Source organism: Penicillium malachiteum, assembly GCF_028827825.1.
Source record: "Penicillium malachiteum strain IBT 17515 chromosome Unknown utg000005l:1.0-9002435.0:326005.0-9005861.0, whole genome shotgun sequence".
In the NCBI taxonomy this organism is placed as follows: domain Eukaryota; kingdom Fungi; phylum Ascomycota; class Eurotiomycetes; order Eurotiales; family Aspergillaceae; genus Penicillium; species Penicillium malachiteum.
The window spans coordinates 1,657,656-1,678,712 of NW_026643099.1; the positions used below are offsets into that span (position 1 = coordinate 1,657,656).

Consider the following 21,057-nt stretch of genomic DNA (forward strand, 5'->3'; position numbering starts at 1 on the left):
CTAAGCCACAACTTGAAGCCCCTCCAAGAGAATGCTTTGCATATCTTCTAGATAGGTCTGAACGTGTGATTCGTCTTCATAAGCTTCATTGAAGCCGAAAACCACTCGCAGCCGGTCACGGAAAGTATAGAGGAAGAGCATACTTTGCCCGAGGATGGTCTCAGTGCCAAACTTGAAGTCTTCAACAGTGACCTTGGTAATGCCGTTCTTGTTATCCGGAGAGGCTTCATCAGCAGGAGTATAAGATTGCTGTAAATAGCGCTCAACAATACCAAGGCTGCTAACTAGGGCATCACGGGAAGGAGGCGCAGCCCAGAACTCTGGAGTCTTGACAATGTCACAGAGAGCATTATTAACAGCGCCACATAGAGCAATATTTTCTGGATTGTCATTGAAAGAGGTCTTGTATTTCTCATCAATGAGACGTACAAGCTCCTCAAATTTGAACTTGTCCGGTCTGTCAACGATCAAAGGCCAAGTGGTGTAATAGACAGCTGCTGCAAACTGGCTATATGACTCCGGGAGGTGGGAACGCAAGTTGAAACTGTTCACAGTAACATACTTGGAGCTTTTCGGGTCAGAGAGTTGGGCAGGATCGGCATGTTTGACTATTGTCAAGACGAAGGCGGCGTGTATAGCTGCGGTAACACTGTACCCATTCTGTTTGCAGGCCTCCACAATAGCTTTTGTTGTTTTTTTGGAGTATTCAGATTCACGCCTTTGTGATGGCCCAGAAGGAACAGTACCGACTTTATTCACAGGCCCAACACCTGGCATGAGGCTCACTGCCTCGCCAAATAACTCCATTCCCTTGGCTACAGTCTCCTCTGGTAGAGTCTCGGGATGTCCCAATGCCACATCCAAGGAAGGCGGCAAGCGGAGACATTCTTCTCCAGAGCCAAACTTCAGGTTGGGGTTTGGATTGAACAGAGCAGTGAGGTAGGAATCCCACAGAAGGATTGTACCAACGCCATCAATAATAGAATGGGCAGCGCGAAGAACAAGCTGTGAAGCCTCTGGGAGATAGTAGAGGGTGGCCTGCTTAATAGTGGCTCCCTCATTTCCAATAACATCGCCATCAATCACATCGGACACAATGAATGTCCTATCCAACCACGATTCGATACCAGCTTCATCAGGGACCTCATAGATCTTGTCAAAGCCTTCCGTGGTGACTGCAATCTGTGGCTGCTCATAGCGTAATTGCTTCCACGCATATCGCAGCTTATCTTGCACCTCCAAGTCGGTAGCCAGACTTTGTATGTCAATCTTCAGACGGGAGAAAATAGTAAAGTGCTGACGGCCTTCACAGTGAGAGCTTGAAGTGCTCTCCATGACATGGAAGAACCCCTCTAGGCCGTTGCCAGGGCGTTTCCACCGGTTCTCGGAAACTTGAGACCAAGACATGATAGGATCAAAAATAATTGCTTGTCAATGAAGGAAGAAGTGAACATGAGACGAATACAGAGAGCGAAGGTTTCCATGAGATCAGATGGGACTTTATTTGAGACCTCAATTTGGGGGTCAAGAGTCTTACCTGTTACCTAGCCGCAAAATTGCCAATATGCTGACCTGACCTTTGTTTAATGGTACCTCTGATTACTGATTACTGGTTGCTGGTTGCTGGTTGCTGATCCCAGTCCATTGCCCCACTACGTTTGGGATTCGGATATTGTACGGACTATGCATGGATTTAATCCGTGTGACTTCCGACGAGTGAGAACAAAGAAAAAGAACCAATCAGATGTTGCTGCTTTGTCCCTCTACGAAAGCACCCTTCCATACTCTGTAGCGAGTCTAAGATGTAATTCTGATCATTCAGTAATTCACTTCAAGTACTACCCGGACAGTAGGAACTTTACACAGGCGTGCCCCGCATGATAATTCCTCTTTTAAATGGTAAATGACGTATACTATCATCCACTCACTGGTCTCGGCTTACATGTACCATAGAAATTTGAACAATTGATTCGCCGATTGATCTCGCGAGTCATTCAAAGAGACCCTAGACCCGCAATGTTGGGGGCCGTCTCCTGTTGTAGGTCTCCACAAGCACATCAGGAACTCGGCCCGCCTACTCTAGTCCTACGAGAAAAGCTGAAGAAGGGAAACGGGAAGATTACATTTGAACCAACACTGAAAATTCGCGCTGATAGGGTAGATTAACCTTGCATATATGGATGTAAACCCAGTTGCTTATGCACATGCATGCTTGTCTGTGCTCTGTGCCTCATAAGCACTTGAGGTAGTATCGAGATCAATCTTGGCTCAGCCCCGGGCGTGTACATAGTAGCGTCGTGCGGAGTAGAACTCAGACTTGGAGCTTGGAGTATCAAGTAGACTACTAGTATGATCTGGTTATGTTTGACCTCTGCGGCAGGGTATGCAGGCCATACTATCAATCATGCATCAAGTCCATTATCTACAATGTAAATGCGATGAAATTGAAGAGATGCAGAACTATCGCCAAGACAACACACATCCTGATTATGTTCCAAGCTTATTTCTGTGTAGATCACTAAGGCCTGCAAGGTCATGATCATCCATTGAGCTGCCAACCTCGGAAATTCATACCCGGATTATGGTATGATTATGATGCCGGGCCCTCATTGATGGGTATAATACAGGTCTAAAATGATGGGCGCGTATGTACATACGCGCCGGATCCACATGCAAGACTTCAAGTTGGGGGCTATAAATTGTGCAGGGATTAACCATGACATACTAACTTCATCTCAGCCCCGACACGGGACGAGTGGGGGAACAACTGTAGTTACCAAACTAGGGAAAAATATTTTTGCAGCCTGAGTGATCTTCATAGCCCCCATCTGGCATCAGCAAAATATGTGAGTTGTGGGGCTGCGGCAGGATTTTTCAAACAAGATGTGGAGTTCACCGAGAGTAATTTGGTCCCTTCTTTTCCTCCGGGCTCCATCAATGTTGTCACAAGTTTCATCATGCACATGTGCATGCAATGTTTTAGGGCTGCCGAGTGGCTAGGATAGGCTTCCATATTGATACCCATGTAGTGTATGGAGTACCAAATCCATCAACCTGGTAAGATTTCCAAGGTTTAACCTTAAAGGTTCGATTAGGCAATTAGAAGAGCCGATCATAACTCTCACTTCAAGATCCTATTATATCTCGGTTTAGAACCTCGGCCCCTCCGAGTCTGGGCACGGGAGGCTTCCAAACTGGTATAGACTAACTCGGATGTGGCGTCACGGTATTATGTACGGAGCGCTTCATGACTCGGAAATCTGAACTAGGTGCTATTAGGTGGTTGAATGCGATGATAACAGGTAGCTGCTTATTATAGAACATTCATACGCATGGTAAGATGTGTGATTAGGATGTACTATTGATACCAGCCCTGAAGTGGAGTATGTACTAGTAGGAGTCCTGGATTGGCACTATAAGCCTTCTTTCTGGCCCAAAAATTCAAAGTTTACATAAATGCACATGTCCAGGTGGATATCCATGTATGCTTGAACTTGAACTGCACATGTGCTTACTATTCATCCATTCCCATCATACATATACCCAATCATCCAATATCCAAGCCCTGAAATCTCCGATTCGATACTATTCAAGTTTCCAAAGTATTCGGAGTCGTATTATCATTCATCCCCCAGCTTCAAGAACCTCGGAATCAAATACTAATAATAAGCTTGAGTGTATACCTATAACACACGAGCTTCGAACTGCCTCCCCTGTCATTTAATACTAGAGCAACTTTCACATCCAACTTGAAAGTTAAAGATGCAGCTGCCAGAGGGAGCGATGCAACTACCAGAGGGAACGGTACTCCACAACCCGGAGAATGGGTCAAATTCTTCTCCGAACTCGAACAACTTGACACAGGTGACAGATGAGACGGCAATCGCAATCATCGGTATTGGTAAGAACTTCCTGTCTTATATCAATTTGGAGACACATACTTTGATGTACCTCTGTTCATACATCAAGACTAACCTGAAGTCTTGCAATATCCTAGGTTGTCGATTACCTGGTGACATATCCAGTCCATCCCAGCTGTGGGATTTCTTGATTCAAGAACGATGTGCAGCTGGCCCGGTTCCTTCCTCACGCTTCAACAATAATGCTTATTCTGGCGGTAAAGATGAGCCCGCCACCACCGTGGGACCAGGCGGATACTTCCTAAAAGAGGATGTTCGTCAGTTTGATAATCTGTTCTTCGGCATCAACAATCGAGAAGCGGCCGATATGGATCCAGAACAGCGAAAGCTACTTGAGGTTGTCTTTGAGTGTTTTGAAAGTGCAGGATATTCTCTCAGTGAACTCTCTGGGGCGGACGTTGGATGCTATGGTAATGTCCTTCTCTTACTTCTCCCACAACATAACTCCCTATGATCGGATTTGTTGCATGAACATGGCTGACCTCTCAAAGTTGCTACTTTTCTACAGGACTATGCCGCACTACACAGTAAGGATCCAGAATGGTTAACTCGCTACTCAGCAACCGGTATGGGAGCAGCCATTCTTGCGAATCGAGTGAGCCACGCCTTTAATCTGAAAGGTCCCAGCTTGGCTATCAATACTGCGTGCTCTGCATCAATTTACGCATTACATCAGGCCGTTTCAGCACTGAAGAGTCATGAATGTGATTCAGCAGTGGTAGCAGGTGTAAATCTCATCCTGTCCCCAGATCTTCATGTTTCTGTCTCACAAGGTGGCGTTCTTGGACCCACTTCGGTCTGCCACACATTTGACGAATCTGCAGATGGGTATGTTCCCGTTCCGTCAAGTTTTCCTCTTGAGGTATGTTAACATCTTCGAAACAGATATGGTCGTGCGGAGGCTGTGAATGCGATATATATTAAGCGACTTGATGATGCTGTCCGCGATGGTGACCCAATTCGTAGCATCATCCGTGGAGTTGCTGTCAACAGCAACGGCCACACTCCTGGAATCACGCAACCAAGTGTCGATGGTCAAATTTCTGTTGCACAAAAGACCTACCGCCAAGCTCGCTTGAAACCTTCAGACACAGCCTATGTAGAAATGCACGGGACTGGCACAGCTGTCGGGGACGTCATGGTAAGTACCATTTTATCTCAAAACCTCAAACCACATCTTTTATTCTGTATATTAATTGCCTTCCAGGAAGCTCAATCAATTGCCGGGGTATTTCTAGGAGAGCCTCGTAACTCACCTTTACATGTGGGTGGTGTCAAGCCAAACCTTGGCCATTCGGAGGCTGCAAGTGGCTTAACCAGCGTGATAAAAGCAATACTGTCCTTCGAACAGGAGCTATTACCGCCAACAATTGGCGTCGTCAATCTGAACCCCAAACTCCAATTAGATAAACACGGCATTCAACTTGTTACACGAGCAACGCCATTCCCTAAGCCAGGCCCAGGACTAGGCCGCCGCATCAGCATCAATTCATTTGGGTTTGGAGGGGCGAATGCCCATGGCATTATTGAGGATGCAGGCCTATACTCAGCATTTACCACAAGCTGCTTACAAGGGGACGATTCAAACAATGTGCGGAACATAGTTGACAGTGTCAGGCCATATTTAATACCATTTTCTGCCAATGACAGTTACTCTTTGGAGCAACGCGCTGAGCGGTTGTCACAGCTGAGTCTTCGACCAGGCGTCACAGCAGATCTAGCCTACACTCTGGGTGAGCGTCGCTCTCATCTGAAGACACGCGGCTATATTATTGCGCGTCCGGCGACACTTGATCAGGATCTGAAAATTGAAAATCTTCGAGTCGCCAGTTCAGCAGGTCATGCTATCTCTGAAAGTCACAAATTTTTATCTGTTTTCACTGGGCAAGGAGCTCAGTGGGAAGGCATGGCAGACGACTTGCTGCAAATTCCAATCTTTGTCAACGCTATCTTTCAGATGGAGAAAGCGCTCGCAGCGCTACCCTATCCGCCATCCTGGAAAATCTCTATAATTCTCAAAGATCGGTCCAATGATTCCCCCATCAATGAAGCGGCCTTTGCGCAGCCAGTGACTACTGCGGTGCAAATTGGAGTTGTCGAGGTTCTGAGAGCATTGGGTATCTCAACGCACGGCGTTATTGGCCACTCTTCCGGTGAAATTGCAGCTGCCTATGCCGCCAACATGATCGACCTACGTGAGGCGATCACCCTTGCCTATTATCGAGGATACGCAGTAACCCGATGCGCGCCGATTGGAGCTATGGCGGCCGTGGGACTTAATCCTGAGGAAGCTGAGAAGTGGATTCAAACAATCACCGATGGAAAATCCCGTATTCGAGTAGCTTGCATCAATTCTCCAGAAAGTGTGACCATCAGCGGCAACTGCAATGCTCTAGATGCCCTTATCTCGTTACTTACCGCTGAGGGAATATTTGCACGCAAGCTGAAGACGGGTGGAAAGGCATACCATTCCCACCAAATGGAAGCCGTCGGACCCACTTATGAGACTCTGCTTCAGGGTGCCAATGTTTTCACTGTTGATCGAATTTCAAGCAAAGATGCAAACCAGGATGATGCATGCATGTTTTCAACCGTACTCCGCCAGAAGGTTGACAAATCCGAAGTCCGTACCGCGTCCTATTGGCGACAGAACCTGGAATGCCCAGTACACTTCTCTGATGGCCTTCTTGGGCTGTCTGCCTTGTTCGATGACTTTTCTTTCATAGAAATTGGCCCACACACCGCGATGAAGATGCCAATTTTGCAAACCTTGGGTAAATCTACCTCTTACTTCGGAACACTCAAACGTGGACAGGATTCCTTGACCTCTTTGCTGGAACTCATGGGAAATCTTTTCACAAGTGGATTTCCAGTGAGCTTCCCGAAGCTACAGCACCTTTATCCAACCCAAAGTTCTCCACTCAAAGTACTCCACGACCTTCCCACCTATCCTTGGCATTATGAAAAGATTCGGTGGAATGAATCTCGTGTCAGTCGCGAGTCTCGTGAAAGGAAATTCCCACGTCATGAGCTGCTGGGTACCCCCATACCTGGAGGTGACTTGGTCACATTTGGCTGGCGAAACCGGCTTCGCCTTGACAATGTGCCGTGGCTCAGAGACCACAAACTGGGCGAGGAGACTGTTTTCCCAGCAACGGGATATCTTGCCATGGCTGTGGAAGCTCTTCTCCAAGTGCGTGAAGTTGACATGAATAGAGATTTAACTGAATATTCAGTTACCTTCCAGCATGTGGATTTGCCTAATGCGCTTTCCGTTGGTGATCAGGATGTGATTGAGCTTTATACTGAAGTCTCTCCCCAGAAAATCACGAGTTTGACAATCTCACGGGACAATCTGGACTTCCGGATTTCAACAATTGGTGGCGATACTTCCACTATCCGTGCCAGTGGAACCATCAAGCTAGAAAAGGGATCAGCTCTTTTGGATCAGCACATGCCACCTCACCCCGACTGTCGCCTTGTTTCCAAGAGCTCGCGGATGTGGTATGAAAGTATGCACAAATGTGGTCAGCGTTACGGGCCCAATTTCCAGCACATGAAGGAAATCCTTACCCCAGACAACAAGGGTGGTTTGTTCGCACAGGCTACACTGGAGAGTGTTTCCTCCGTGCTTCAAGGCATACAGTCCTCGCCTCGCTATTTGATTCATCCGGCAATCCTGGATAATGTCCTGCAGGCTGGCCTGGTAGCTTCTGCTGGAGGTCAGCTCGATTTGATGGTTGCCAAGGTGCCAAAGAGCTTTGGTCGTATCAGTCTTAGAGCGCCTTTGTCCGCTCATAACGAGGCAACAATTCACTCAGCATCATCGGTGACAGGTTTTGGAAGCAATGATGTTCACACAGTCGTATTAGACTCAGACCAGAGGTCTTTGGTCATGATCGATAAAATGAGCATTACCAAATATTCCGGCAGTGAACAAATGGAGGAAGATCGGCATCCATTGTATCGATTCGTCTGGAAGCCAGACATTGACCACATTCAAACCGATGCGGCATTCTCTGCCGCCATAGATCATGTTCGCTCCAATACAGATCTTGGAATTCTGCCAAATTCTATCAGGGATATTACGATGGCCATCGATCTTGTTGTACACAAAAACCCGAGCGCCGATATTCTCTTCCTCTCCTCGGATCTATTGTGGGCGGCCCTGGTCTTGTCAAAATTGCTCATGGCGGATACTGCGCAGCCGCGGCTCAATTCCTTCCACTTGGGGCAATTCAGCTCAGATGGTCAGTTGGAAGTAGCTGAACTCCAGCGCTTTGCTTCACCATTTGAAATGGAATCTTTTTCACAGTTTTCTTTGGCATCTCCGGACCAGAAATTTGATCTTGTTGTTTTGGATGAACAATCACCACATCTCGACAGTCTGGCTCCTTACACAGAAGCTTGCACACGTATTGTCCACGCCAGCCCTGGCGCCAACCGTCTTTCAAGTGAGACTTTTAACGTTACCCACTCTCTTCCGACCGGTATAGGCTCAAACGTTAGGATTCTTCGTCCAACTTCAAAGCGGGAAATCCTTCCTACCCAAGAGTTCGATAGTGTCCTGCTTATTGCTCGTACACCAAGCCATGAAGACGATGACCATTTGCAGAATTGTCTGAGTGATGAACTCTCCCTACCCGTTGAAAAGCGTGAGTTAAGTGAACTCGGAAATATCAGCATCAGCAGTTCCACACTTGTTGTCTCCACTGTAGAGCTTCAGCATGACATAATGGGACGAGCTACACCAGAGGATTTTGCCGCAATTCAACATGTCTTGGCGAAGCCAGTCAAGATGGTTTGGGTCAGTGGTTCTGGAGTTCACGAGGGGAGTGATCCAACTCGGGCTATCTTTCATGGGTTAGCACGGGCAATCATGATTGAACAACCAGCAACAGAAATATTCTCTCTGGAACTCGATCCATGCGCAAGCCCGACTGATATCTCCAATTATGTAACCCAAGTCATTACAAGAACTGAAGGCTGCCCACCAGACTACGAATACCTTCAAAGCAGCTCTGGCCTCCTTGTCAGCCGCGCTGTCCCAGACGAGCCCATGAACGATGCCTTCCGTAATAAGGAGCGAGGAAAGGCTGTTTTACAACCCTTGAGCAGTGCAGGACCAGTGTCCCTCTCCATGGACAAGCCTGGCCAGCTACAGTCCGTCCAATTCGTCAAGAAGCGTGAGCAAAGTCTTGGGCCGGATGATGTTCTGGTCAAGGTTCTGTACATTGGTCTGAATGCGAAGGATGTATATGTTTTGGCAGGTAGAATGGAAACACCTGATGCTGTTTGCAGCGGCGAGTATACCGGAAAGGTTTTGGCCATCGGGTCAGCTGTTCGTGACCTTTCCGTGGATGATCATGTTGCTGTCATGTATCCCGGCCATTTCAGCACACACGAGGTCGTTCCATCTCAAAACTGTGTTCGACTGAATTCCCAGGATGACTCACGCAGTCTTGCATCAGTTCCTGTTGTCTTCACGACCGCTCTCTATGCTCTAGAGCATCGTGCCCAGCTGCAACCCGGCGAGTCAGTCTTGATCCACTCTGCTACAGGCGGTGTCGGAATTGCAGCTATTCAAATCGCAAAATCCATGGGAGCAGAGATATTCGCAACAGTTGGCACTGAAGAGAAGAAAAAATACCTGGTTGAAAACTTTGGAATCCAGCCAGATCACATTCTGAGTTCTCGTGATTCTTCATTTGCAGCTGGAATCCGCTCATTGACAAACGGTCGTGGCGTGAACGTCGTTCTCAACTCGCTTGTTGGTGAACTGCTTTTGGAGAGCTGGAGCTGTTTGGCTGACTTCGGACGGTTTGTGGAAATTGGCAAAAAGGATATCAGAGAGCACGGCCGACTGCCCATGGACCCGTTCAATCGAAATGCTACCTTCACAGCCTGCGATTTGAGCCAACTGGCGGCCTCGACATCTCCTGTCATGAAAAGCTTGTTCCACCGACTTCTTTCTCGTGTTATATTCCTAACCCGCAGTGGGGGGGATTAAGCCTGTTCCTTTGACGACTTTCAGTGTTGCAGAGTTAGGGCCAGCATTACGCCATTTCAACGATCAAGCTCGCATAGGCAAAGTTCTCATTTCTTTTGAAGACCAAAATGCCATGATCCCAGTTGTACCAGAGCGTTTCACTACACATCTACACCCAGATAAGTCTTATCTGATGGTTGGATGCTTAGGTGGATTGGGTCGTAGTCTATCCCAATGGATGGTCCGCCGCGGAGCGAAAAGTTTCATCTTTCTTGGACGCAGTGGAACAAAGAAACCTGCTGCAAAGCGTCTGATTGAAGATCTTGAGCAACAGGGTGCACGATGCATTGTCATCCAGGGAGACGTGACTAACCCTGATGACGTCGAAAAGGCTGCATCGGCTGCCCCTCTTCCCTTGGGAGGTGTCGTACATGCTGCAATGGGACTCCATGAGGCCATCTTCTCTGAAATGACACATGAGCACTGGCGTGAGGGTACAGCAGCAAAGCTCGAGGGAGCTTGGAATTTGCACAATGCTCTCTCACAGTCAGACCGGGAACATCACTTGGATTTCTTCGTTATGACCAGCTCAATCAATGGCAAGATTGGCACCGCCACGGAGAGCAATTACTGTGCGGCGAACAATTTTCTGGATGTGTTTGCTCGTTACCGCCGGCAACTAGGTTTGCCTGCAGTCTCAATTGGGCTTGGAGCAATTGCAGAGATTGGCTATCTGCATGAACACAGTCATATTGAAGAATTGCTGCTTCGAAAAGGAATTCGCTTCCTTACCGAGAGTGATGTGCTACAAATATTTGATCTTGCACTTTCGGATTCCCCTACTTCAGCTCATCCCTCAGATACTGTGACGCAGTCCCTTTTACTCTCCGGAGTAGAGATGACTACCTTGCAACGAAACCACAATCAAGGCTATCAAATGTCTTGGCATTCACTCTCTGATGTGCGGTTTTCTATCCTGGTAAATTCATTGAAGCGTTCTTCTGGTCGCACGGCTGTTGAAGGGAAAGGCACACATGAATCTGCACTACGTAGTGCATTTGCTGCCAAGGATGAGGCTCAAGTGATCGCGGTAGCACAAGAGGCCGTGACGCAGAAGCTTTCCTTCATGGTTCTCATACCGGTTGACAAGATCAATGTTAATGCGTCCTTGTCTGACTTTGCCATGGACAGCATGTTGGCATCGGAGCTACGGCAGCATATCTTCAGCGTGGCCAAGGTCGACATATCTTTCCTCACGATAATGAGTCCCCAAACCACTGTATCTAGCTTGTGTGCAATGATTGCCACTCTCTTGCTGCAGGCGCCAGCATGAGGAAACTGACCGAGATGACTTGGTCTTTGGCTACTCAAACACATATTGTCGCTCTGTGACGTCTTGCCTATCTGTTTGCCTCATTTGAGGAAACTTAAATAAGGGCGAAGACGCCTTGATACAATCGATCTTCAATAACACCCAACCCATCCTTGTCCTCATGATTCTGGCAATTGTTCTGGTCAAGCAATGTGATCTATCTCTGTTTGGTACAACGTTGGAAGCGAAACGATGGCAATGGGTCTGACCTAAGATGGGACGAAAAGAAATAGAAATTGCTACAGCTTACAACCCCCGAATGTAACTAGTTTGTCATGCTTTTTACAGTGCGAATCATTATTGCCTTCCATATTCGGAAACACATAGATACTCTTTCAAACCCTAATCACACGATATGCTAACCTAACCTTCTACGGTGCGGCTTAGTTTGCTCGGTTTGCATGGAGTCTTCTAGCTTGACAGTAAGATTTGTTTTGTGATCACTATCTCTTATCGCCATGTGGCGGCGTTGGGTCTTTATTGGACATCAGACGCTCCTGGCTAAACTCTTACAGCTCTAGGCGTACACATTCCCAAGAGATATTTGCGATAAACGATAGCTCTTTTCTAACGATGCCAATCAGTCCCGGATGCTTGACCCATGGGAAGACAGTTGGCAGTATGCCCCCACTCCTGGTAACTTCGGCTCCCTGGATGGTGCTACGAATGAGAAGAAGGTGGCGAATACTAGTATGAGGAGCCTCCGCAATATGTCTGCTACACAATCGAATGGAAGCTTATAGTTAACCTCCAGGCGGTAGGTAGAGTGACTGAAGAAGCTTTGGTTGTAGCCCCTAGCGAGTATTGGGAGGAGACTTTGAAAGCAGATGTTGAAGACACGCTGTAAATGAAAAATAAACGTCACTAAAAAGTTCGATCTGGACGACCAGTCCCAGGGAAATCTCGAAAAACTGTATAATTCTATTAGCATTAACTGGGAACTACTATATCAATAGTATAGACTGGTCCATAGTAACTTGCCAGTGACGTTCAATAGCATCATCGAAATCATTGATCATTCAGAGCTTATTGACCTGATTGATGAGATGTGTGTTCTTCTGATATCTGGCTGTGTTGCCCGTTGAGGTCTTGGTGTTGGTTCGAATTATCATTCTCTCCAGTGGCCCTAGGCAAATATTAGCGTACAATTTTTGCTCAACTTGCCTAGGAGATTGATACATTACAAGTTTTCGAAAAGGTCCAACAACTGAACGTGCTGCAACGTTTTTACTAATTGCTGCGTTGAAACGAGCATTTCAGGACGGCTTTTCAATGAGTAGCGAATGCGCTCCCATTTTGAATCCTGCAACCGCTTCTGCAGGGTTTGAAGATATTCGATACATTCATCCACTAATTCTTTGTTTTTCTTCTTTGCTTCTTTATTCTCATTATGTCTTTTCATTTCGGATGCGTATACGATAGGATTAGTCGATGCCAATGTAGACGAGGGTGCAAATCGCGCATGGGCGGCAATGGATTGAGCAAGTTGTATAGATACTAGTTCATGAAGCGATATGAAACCTTCGACCTCCTTCGGTGAATGATGTACTATAACGAGGATTGCGAAGATATAGCCCCAACAGCCAAAGCAAACGTTATGAAACCGATCACATATGCTGTTATGGCTAGCGGAGAGTCGATGCATGTAACCGAGGATGTCATAGCTAGATCAATAGAAAAGGTTTGGCAGCGAAATCAGGTTTCAGTACTACTGATCAATTGTTCGTATGTAGTTGCGCTCTGGCATGGTCCCTCCATTTCCACAGAGGGAAGTACGATTTATAATGAGCCGTGAATTTGTCGTACTAGTAGTATATAAGAATCAATTGACTTCTCTGTGTGCCACAACTTCGTTAATGGATTACATCATACCTGGCTTTTCATCCATGGAAACGTCATGACCCGAGAACTGCAGTGGTATGTATTACTGGTGAGAACCTTGGAAGTCATCGTGTCAGAGAGATAATTTACAGCACTTGAGTGCCGACCGTTATTGCCTTCCATGTCAGGAAACAGAGAAATACTGTTTCAAGCCCTAATCACATGGTACGCTAACCTTATATCCATGGATGGATATTTCCGTATTTAAAATTTGTTCCAGGTCTGCAAGGTAACAAGGGCGAGAAGTATAAAATGGTATAGTTATGTACTGTTACATGTCCAAAAATAACCACTCTACCTAGGTACTACCTAGATACCTACACTACCTACGGGTTGTCAGTTCACACTCCTCCCAACTTGAACCTGGCAACTGCAGTCATCCAAACCACTTACAAAATGTCCAGAAACATCAACTTCTGGCAGCGTCAGATGATCCTTCATGTGATATACAGCAAGAACAGACCCGTTACATCGCAAATGGCAAAGGTGGCGCAGTGTAGTGAGCGCTATCACTAACATACGCAAGAACTTGCGGTTATTCGACAGTGCCAGATCTGCCTCCATCTCGATCGGCCGACATCTAGCCCGTTCGCGAGATATTTAAGATGGTCAATTAAATCGGAATCTCGAATCAGATTATCACATTCCAGATGTGTCTACACCTGTGTGTAGCCAACTGGTCTCTCATACTGGACCTGTACCTATGCTCCGGGCAGAGTGTGGGCCAAAATCAAAAAAACAGCCTCTTCAATTGATGTCCCGAAGAGGGATAGACTGCGAATTAGATGTCAAAGAAACGCGTTCTGTAGGCTCGCACATGTGGATCAAACCCGCATAAACTCCATATGTCGATCTCAGATACCAATTAAAGATCCGGAAATCCCCCAACACAATCTTGAAGCCCAATAAACTGCCAATTAAATTGGACAAAATGCTAATGTATTCACTCTATCTATGGCCCTCAACCCCCACTGGAGCTTCAAATAGCTCAAAGAACAATTGTTGACCAGGATGTTCGGCAATAAATTTTTCCTTTTTCTTTATTAAGATGTGATGGGATCTTCAAGTTTCTTTCAACTCCCTTTCGGGTTTGTCTAATTCCAAAATTCCCTTTGTCAAGGCCACTGGCAATAAATCATAAGATGGGGCTTGGATTTCAAATCCTTCTTTCGGGTATAGCATTGCTTGTCTTTCTTAAAGTATGGCGGGCCATATCAGGTACGTTCGATCTTGGATCGCAACAGATGAAAAAAAGGTCATAATCTGATTTGTGTCACTCTCAAGATTGGGCATTTGCCCGCAGAAATGGCTGTGGTGAACCGAAATCGCTTCATAGCGCCGTGTATACGTTCGGATTCGACAATACTTTGAAATACATGAGAGCATACAGGGAGAATCGATCATGCGAGTTCGCCGAGAGCTTGCACCAGGAACTCGGCAATACATTCAGACTTCCTTCAGCTAAAGGAAATGGTGTCCAAACCTGCGATCCTAAAAACGTACAAGCTCTGCTTGCTACTCAGTTCCACGACTTCGATCTCGGAGGTCGTAGAGAGGCATACAAGCCTTTGCTCGGTGACGCTATTTTTGCCAGTGATGGAAAAACCTGGGAACACAACAGGGCACTTCTCCGACCGAATTTTGTCCGAAATCAAATTGCCGACATCGAGGTTTTTGAAAAACATGTTTTGCAGCTCCTGAAACATATTCCCCGTGATGGTTCGACGGTCGATCTTCAGGAGGTTTTCCTTCGCATGGTAAATTGCCCTGCATCTCAACTCTATGTCCTTTGATTAGAACTTCATTATTGGAAGCCTGAAGTGCATTGATGCTAACCACGAATATAGACCGTGGATTTAGCTACAGAATTCCTTTTCGGTGAAAGTATCGGCACGCTAAACAGCGGATCCCTCGATACTAACAACGAATTCCCGAAGAATTTCAAGACTTCCCTAGCAGGACTTCTTATTCGCACTTTGCTAGGATCACTCCGTGTCTTCCATGGTATCGGAAACACGAAATTCAAGAACGCCATAGCAGAAACGCGGAACTATGTCCGCAAAATCGTTAAGCGGGCCCTTGAACAAAGAGAACGACGCCTTTCTGGTCAAGCTGAGAAATCTGAGAGTCCCGGTCAAAACTACGTTTTCCTCTACGAGCTTGTCAACCACGTTCAAGACGAGGATGTTTTGATTGGCCAGCTGCTTAGTATGTTAATCGCAGGTCGTGACACTACTGCAATTCTTCTAAGCATGACATTCATCACCCTGTCAAGGCGAGAAGATGTATGGTCCAAGCTGAGAGCTGAGGTGCTTACGCTGGAAGGAAGGAAGCCTTCATTTGAAGATCTCAAGTCAATGAAATATCTAACATGGGTTATGAATGAGAGTAAGGATCCCTAGCGTTTCGGAATACGGATACCCATACTTAACTTGAAACTCATGACTAACAAATATGCAGCACTGAGACTATACCCAGTTGTCCCTTTAAATATCCGTACCGCTACAGTTAATACGACCCTCCCAAGGGGAGGTGGCCCGAACGGGGATTTACCAATCTTCATCGCTAAGGGATCAGATATCCAATGGAGTACATATGCCATGCACCGCCTACCAGAAATTTACGGAGAAGATGCAGCTGAATTCAGGCCAGAGAGATGGGAAGATCTGAGACCCGGTCTTGCATACATTCCATTCCATGCGGGACCTCGGATTTGCATTGGACAGCAGTTCGCCTTGACTGAAGCCGGATATAGTATCGTTCGACTTCTCCAGGAATTCGAAAGTATTGAATCACGAGACCCAGAGCCTATACTGAAGCGTGTTGGGTTGACACTATCAAGCGCAAATGGTGCGAAGGTAGCTTTGACACCTGTGCAAGCCTAATTTTGGGTCTGTTGGTCTGTTGGTTGATGTCTATTCCAGGGCTTGTTCTTGGTGGAATTATGATTAGATTTTATGTGAATAATCAATGAACAGATCGATTTTTCTTATCATCCATTAACCTGAGATGATACTTGATTGCTACTACTAGTAGACTATGTAAAGACTACAGGCGAAAGTGTAGGGAAAGTATGATACAATTGACATTGCACAACTAATTGACTTCATCAAACGTATACAATTAAGTCCACCGTCATAACAACATTCTCAACATTATGAAGGCGCGAGGAATACACATCGGCCATATATTACGAATATAATCGATCATTAGCAGGGATCTGAGTAAGGACCGCTGCGATCAGTGTGTTCATAGACAAGAAGAGTAAAAGAAGGAAATCCGGGCAAAAGAAAATCCTTCACATAAGAACCGATCAGAACCCAATATATCGGCTGATCAGTTGGGTATCAAAATAGACCAAGGTCAAATCCAAAATCCAAAATCCAAGGGGTATTGAGCAGACAAAGAGAAGTAATTGCAACATATCTGTTGACAGATCATAGTCATCAGAGTTAGCTTAGTAGTTAATCTTCTCCTCAAAGATAGGGGGCTGGCCCTCCATGTTCCACTGGATCTTGTTCTTCTCGTCAAGCCAAGCCTCATCATCGGTAATGTTGATGACACGGCTGGTGTGAGCAACTTCCTGGGCACTGATGCCAAGCTTGTCACGAGGGATCCAGAGGAGGGGAGGCTGAGAGTTGACGGCAGGATGGCAGTAGGCATCACGCTCGACAACCTCGGGGTAGGTCTCGATGTCCAAGGGGTTGGGCACAAGACGGCGCAGAGTAGCGTAGGGGTAGTACTTATCAGGACGAGCCCAGCGCCAGAAGAAGTTACCCTGAGGGATTTCAGTGACAGGGCCATCGCCATTGATACCCTTCTCAGCGGCATCAACGCTACCGACACCACTGTCGATGTTGGAAACACCGTTGTGCTCGCTCTTGGTAGCACCAGCGCCATTGGTCTCGTCAACGGAGCCGGTGATTTCCCTACGGTCGGCGGCCAGGAGGGCTTCCTCCTCAGCCTCGATGTTCTTGGGCAGGTAATGTATCAGTGGCTCCATGGCGCTGTTCATCGACATGTGGTACAGGATGATGAAGATCAGGAAGATGATCATCAGGATCAAGGGACCAACAGCAATCTGGTTAGAACCACTGGCAATAGCGAACAGACCGATCAAGCAGACCATAAGCAGGTAGCAACCAACAGTGATGTGCTGCAGGGCCCGGGTGTAGGCCTTGCCCTGAGTGTCGATTGTGGAGTTCGAGACGTAGAGAACATTGTAGCGGTAGGCGAAGTAGAACAGGTACAAACCAATGCAGGCGAAGCCCATGACCAGAGGAGCAATGCAAGAGTAGATGATACCTGAAGGAGAGAATGAAAATTAGTACCACAGAAGAATGAGTGTCATGGTCAAACGGATGGATATAGAACGTACCAATGGTGGTAAGCATGGTGAAGACAGGGTAGACAGTTCCCCAGCTCAGACCAGCCAGGTTGGACCAACGGCTGTACATCTTACGAGGGGTCTTGTCTAGGAGACGACCCAGGAGCTTGCCAACAATCAGACCGCTAATCTGCAAGAGAGCACCGGCGCTGAATGAAAGACCCTGCAGGACAATGTAGGACACATAGAAGTTGGAGGCGCGGGGAATATTTTCAGCAAGCAGGGAAGCAGCAGAGCCAGGGTCCTTGATAATCGAGGTGACCACACTGGTAGCAGCAGAGGACAGGGTAATGACCAGGAAAACCTGCACAACTTGGAAGGCATAGTAGTAGTTCTGGGTGGTCAACTCAATGGCGGCGCGGCTGGGGTCACCACCATGCTTGGCACAAATACGCATGATAATGGGGACCAAGGCCATGAGGACAGCCATAAGGACAGAGGGCAAGAGACCAGTGATCACACCACGAATCCAGCTGGGGACATCGTTGATGAATGACAAGAAATGAACCTTGGAGACCAGGAAGTTGATGTTGGAAATAGCACCAACCGCAGCAGTTGGGATAGCCCAGAAGATAATCAGAGCAACAACAAAGGCGGTAGTAGCGCTGTGGCGAACAATACGCTCCCACCACTTGATGCGCAGGTTGGACCAGATAACCTGGGTGGGGTCCAGACCAATGTAGCGAGGAGTCATGTGGAGGGGCAGGTTGTGGGCAACGGACTGGTAGGCAGATTGAGCATCGGTGAGGTTGTAGAACTCGACAAACACAGATGAAACGAGAGGCACGTCACCGGCGCGGTGCTTGGCCTGCAATTCCTCAATCTCGGGTGAAAGACGCTCAATCTCGGAACGGGCCCAGTTGATGGTGTCAACCTTCTCGCCAATCAAGAACTTCAAACGGTGAGTAGGACGGTCCTTGGCCTCGACATAGCGGGCGGCCACAGAGCCAGACTCATCATCAAATTCGCCAATGATCTCCTCGGCGGCAGTGTCACCTTCCTCGGGACTGGCACCCTTGTTCTGCTTCTTCAGGGCCTTGGCACGCGCCTTGTTGGCCATGACAATGAGCTTGGTCTCCGCAGCCTCCAGCTTCAAAGCGGCAGCATCCCGGTCCTTGACCTTTTCCTCCAATTCCTTGGTATCGGTACCCAGCCACACATTCTTAACCTTGTTGGCGCCCCAGATTCCACGAATCTTTTCCTTGTCCATATAGTCTTCGGTAACGGCGGAGAACAGCACAGTACGTGAGGAGATACGGCTGGCGTGGGCGGGCGAGAAGAGGTAGGCCTGGCGCAGGTTGATGTAGAAAATGTGCTCACGGGTAATCATAATGAAAATGAACCCGACAAAGATCCAGGCCAGGAAACAGTGAGCGAAGTAGCGACCGTACTGGTCCTCGGAGACGTTGGACATGCTCAGCAGATCCAATTGGCTCTGGCCACCGCCACCAGTCGCGTTGACCGGGAACAAAATGGGCCAGGTGATACAGCAGCCGACAAACATGATGAGAGCTACAATCTTGAGGAAACGCAGCAGCAAATAAGCATCCAGAGCATGGTGCTGAAGGACATAGGTATCGGGCAACTGGTACATAGCATTGACCCAGTTCCAGAATCCAGTAGGAGTATCAGGGGTGCGTTGCCAGTCCTTCAGGTAACCAATGTAGGTACGGGGCATGTATTGACGGTGCTCCTTCTTACGGAGAATGATGAACAGCAGCACCATTACAGCAAAAGAGATCAGAGATGGAATCAGCGTAGTTAAGAAAGCAGACGCCGAGCTGGAGGTGTCGCTAGGGTCGCTAGACGACGACCGAGCGACCAGCTGGCCGACAGCCCCAACGTAGTCCATGATGAGAGGGAACTTGAAGCTATTCTATGCCTTGGCAGCACAGGATATGCAAGTCACAATTGCACGTGGAAAGAGTGTCGAAGGGAACCACGCTCCCCTTTAATATAGTCGAAGAGGTGAAGAGAATTGGGAAATGGGAAAGAGGGAAGAAGAAAGTTTTAAGCTTCAGGGAGGGGCTATCCATATCGGGGAGGCGATCTGGGCTACGTAAGAATCCTTTTTTTTTGGAATTTTTTTTTGGAATTTTTTGTTGTTATTTTTTTTTTTTTAACTAGGGAGTTTTGACTTTACAGGGGTTCTTTTTTCCTTGTAAATCAAGTACTTTGATTGATGTACGGGAGTAAGTAAATTGAAATAGCTACTAGTAAGGTATCCACTTGGGAAATTGCTGGCGACTGGTTGATCCAGACTTTCTATGCTAGCTATGGTAACAATCTATGTCGATGACTCGGAGGTAATCCCTAATACATGTGACATTTGATTAATTCGGCTTTTCTTGCTTGTTCCTTTTTTTGCTTTTTTCACTCTCTCGTGTCTTCGGCTTTTTTGTTTTGAAAGTTCTAATTATGTTTACTTGCAGCAAGAATGATTGGAGTCGGCGAAGGCCGATTTCTGCGCCACAGGTTATACTAGCCACAGTGGATTAGGGTCACCGTTAGGCGATTTTTTTTTTCGCCCCGCAAGGGATACATATCACATTCGATTTCAAACTTAGACAATAGACCCGATCGTGGTTGAAGGGGCTATTTGGGAGAATCCAGGGGTTGAAATAATTCAGTGTTTATCTCTAGAGCTATGTAATTCCATAGATTAGAATTATAGTATTCACACAAACATGATACATTTGGGAACTCCTGACAACACATACAGATAGGCAAAAAAAGAAAACATCATGATAGTTGCTTAGGTTGTGATCAGGCAATCACAATAAAAAGAAAAAGAAAGAAAAAGAAAAAAAAACAATAGTGATCACCCACCAGGGCCATGGTTTGATGAGCTGGACCCAATCGATCAGGGCACCGAGTCACGCTAAGCGCCACTAGTGGGATGCACTATTGATGAGGATCTCTGACTTTCATGAAAAAAGCCATCTTCTCTAAGGCTTCAGCCCTAATAAATGTGTAGTGCCAAGTTCTTTGAAACATTCTACGTAAGAGAAAATCAATGATTGTTTATGCACCCCAGACGGAGTATAGAATATCCCTTTCAAAACTTTGAAGCTGAAAGAAAAAAAATATATTAATTAGATTAAAAAAATTGGCAAATCCTTTATGATGCGATGATATCGTCATGATAGTCATGATAGTCATAATAGTGATAATCAATGATCGTCGCTCCTTTACTGGGAAGGGTCTCGGTGTTAACTGTGTACCTCTGAAGTACATTGTCCACGTAATATCGCCTAAATGAGCTGCAAACAGCTAGAAAAGATACATAAAGAGAACTTCTCTCTCGGGTCTCCGCTTTTCAGTCTCCACTAACCCCTCGTGTCCAATGTCAATTTCCCTTTTTTTTACCCTTTGACCTATTTCAATTATTCAAAATGTTTTTCTGATATTCAAAAAAATTTCCATTCCTCTAGTCCCATGGTGCTCCCATGGATGTGTAGTAGCTATCCCGTCCCAGCCCTTCTGATTGTCCTGATTTGACCTGTCC

At 46.8% G+C, this 21,057-nt stretch overlaps 6 protein-coding genes across 6 annotated transcripts; 4 read left to right on the top strand and 2 right to left on the bottom strand.

The window, feature by feature from the left end:
* Window positions 1-1,407, bottom strand: N7483_010659 (uncharacterized protein; the record flags this gene model as incomplete). The annotated part of the gene is made up of 1 exon (XM_057094086.1): window positions 1-1,407. The coding sequence occupies one exon, from the start codon at window positions 1,405-1,407 to the stop codon at window positions 1-3; it is 1,407 nt and encodes a 468-aa protein (XP_056940057.1).
* A 2,355-nt stretch (window positions 1,408-3,762) lies between these two features.
* On the top strand, window positions 3,763-11,242 carry N7483_010660 (type I polyketide synthase; the record flags this gene model as incomplete). The annotated part of the gene is made up of 5 exons (XM_057094087.1): window positions 3,763-4,330; window positions 4,412-4,748; window positions 4,806-5,061; window positions 5,128-9,916; window positions 9,963-11,242. The coding sequence occupies 5 exons, from the start codon at window positions 3,763-3,765 to the stop codon at window positions 11,240-11,242; spliced, it is 7,230 nt and encodes a 2,409-aa protein (XP_056940058.1).
* Window positions 11,243-11,402: 160 nt separating this feature from the next.
* N7483_010661 (uncharacterized protein) lies at window positions 11,403-12,024 on the top strand (the record flags this gene model as incomplete). The annotated part of the gene is made up of 2 exons (XM_057094088.1): window positions 11,403-11,483; window positions 11,866-12,024. The coding sequence occupies 2 exons, from the start codon at window positions 11,403-11,405 to the stop codon at window positions 12,022-12,024; spliced, it is 240 nt and encodes a 79-aa protein (XP_056940059.1).
* Window positions 12,025-13,178: 1,154 nt separating this feature from the next.
* On the top strand, window positions 13,179-13,678 carry N7483_010662 (uncharacterized protein; the record flags this gene model as incomplete). Its single annotated transcript, XM_057094089.1, has 2 exons — window positions 13,179-13,198; window positions 13,465-13,678. The coding sequence occupies 2 exons, from the start codon at window positions 13,179-13,181 to the stop codon at window positions 13,676-13,678; spliced, it is 234 nt and encodes a 77-aa protein (XP_056940060.1).
* A 685-nt stretch (window positions 13,679-14,363) lies between these two features.
* On the top strand, window positions 14,364-16,047 carry N7483_010663 (cytochrome P450; the record flags this gene model as incomplete). The annotated part of the gene is made up of 4 exons (XM_057094090.1): window positions 14,364-14,380; window positions 14,466-14,919; window positions 15,010-15,550; window positions 15,623-16,047. 4 exons carry the CDS (start codon window positions 14,364-14,366, stop codon window positions 16,045-16,047), a joined length of 1,437 nt encoding a protein of 478 aa, XP_056940061.1.
* A 572-nt stretch (window positions 16,048-16,619) lies between these two features.
* Window positions 16,620-19,401, bottom strand: N7483_010664 (uncharacterized protein; the record flags this gene model as incomplete). The annotated part of the gene is made up of 2 exons (XM_057094091.1): window positions 16,620-17,467; window positions 17,541-19,401. 2 exons carry the CDS (start codon window positions 19,399-19,401, stop codon window positions 16,620-16,622), a joined length of 2,709 nt encoding a protein of 902 aa, XP_056940062.1.
* Window positions 19,402-21,057: the final 1,656 nt, after the last annotated feature.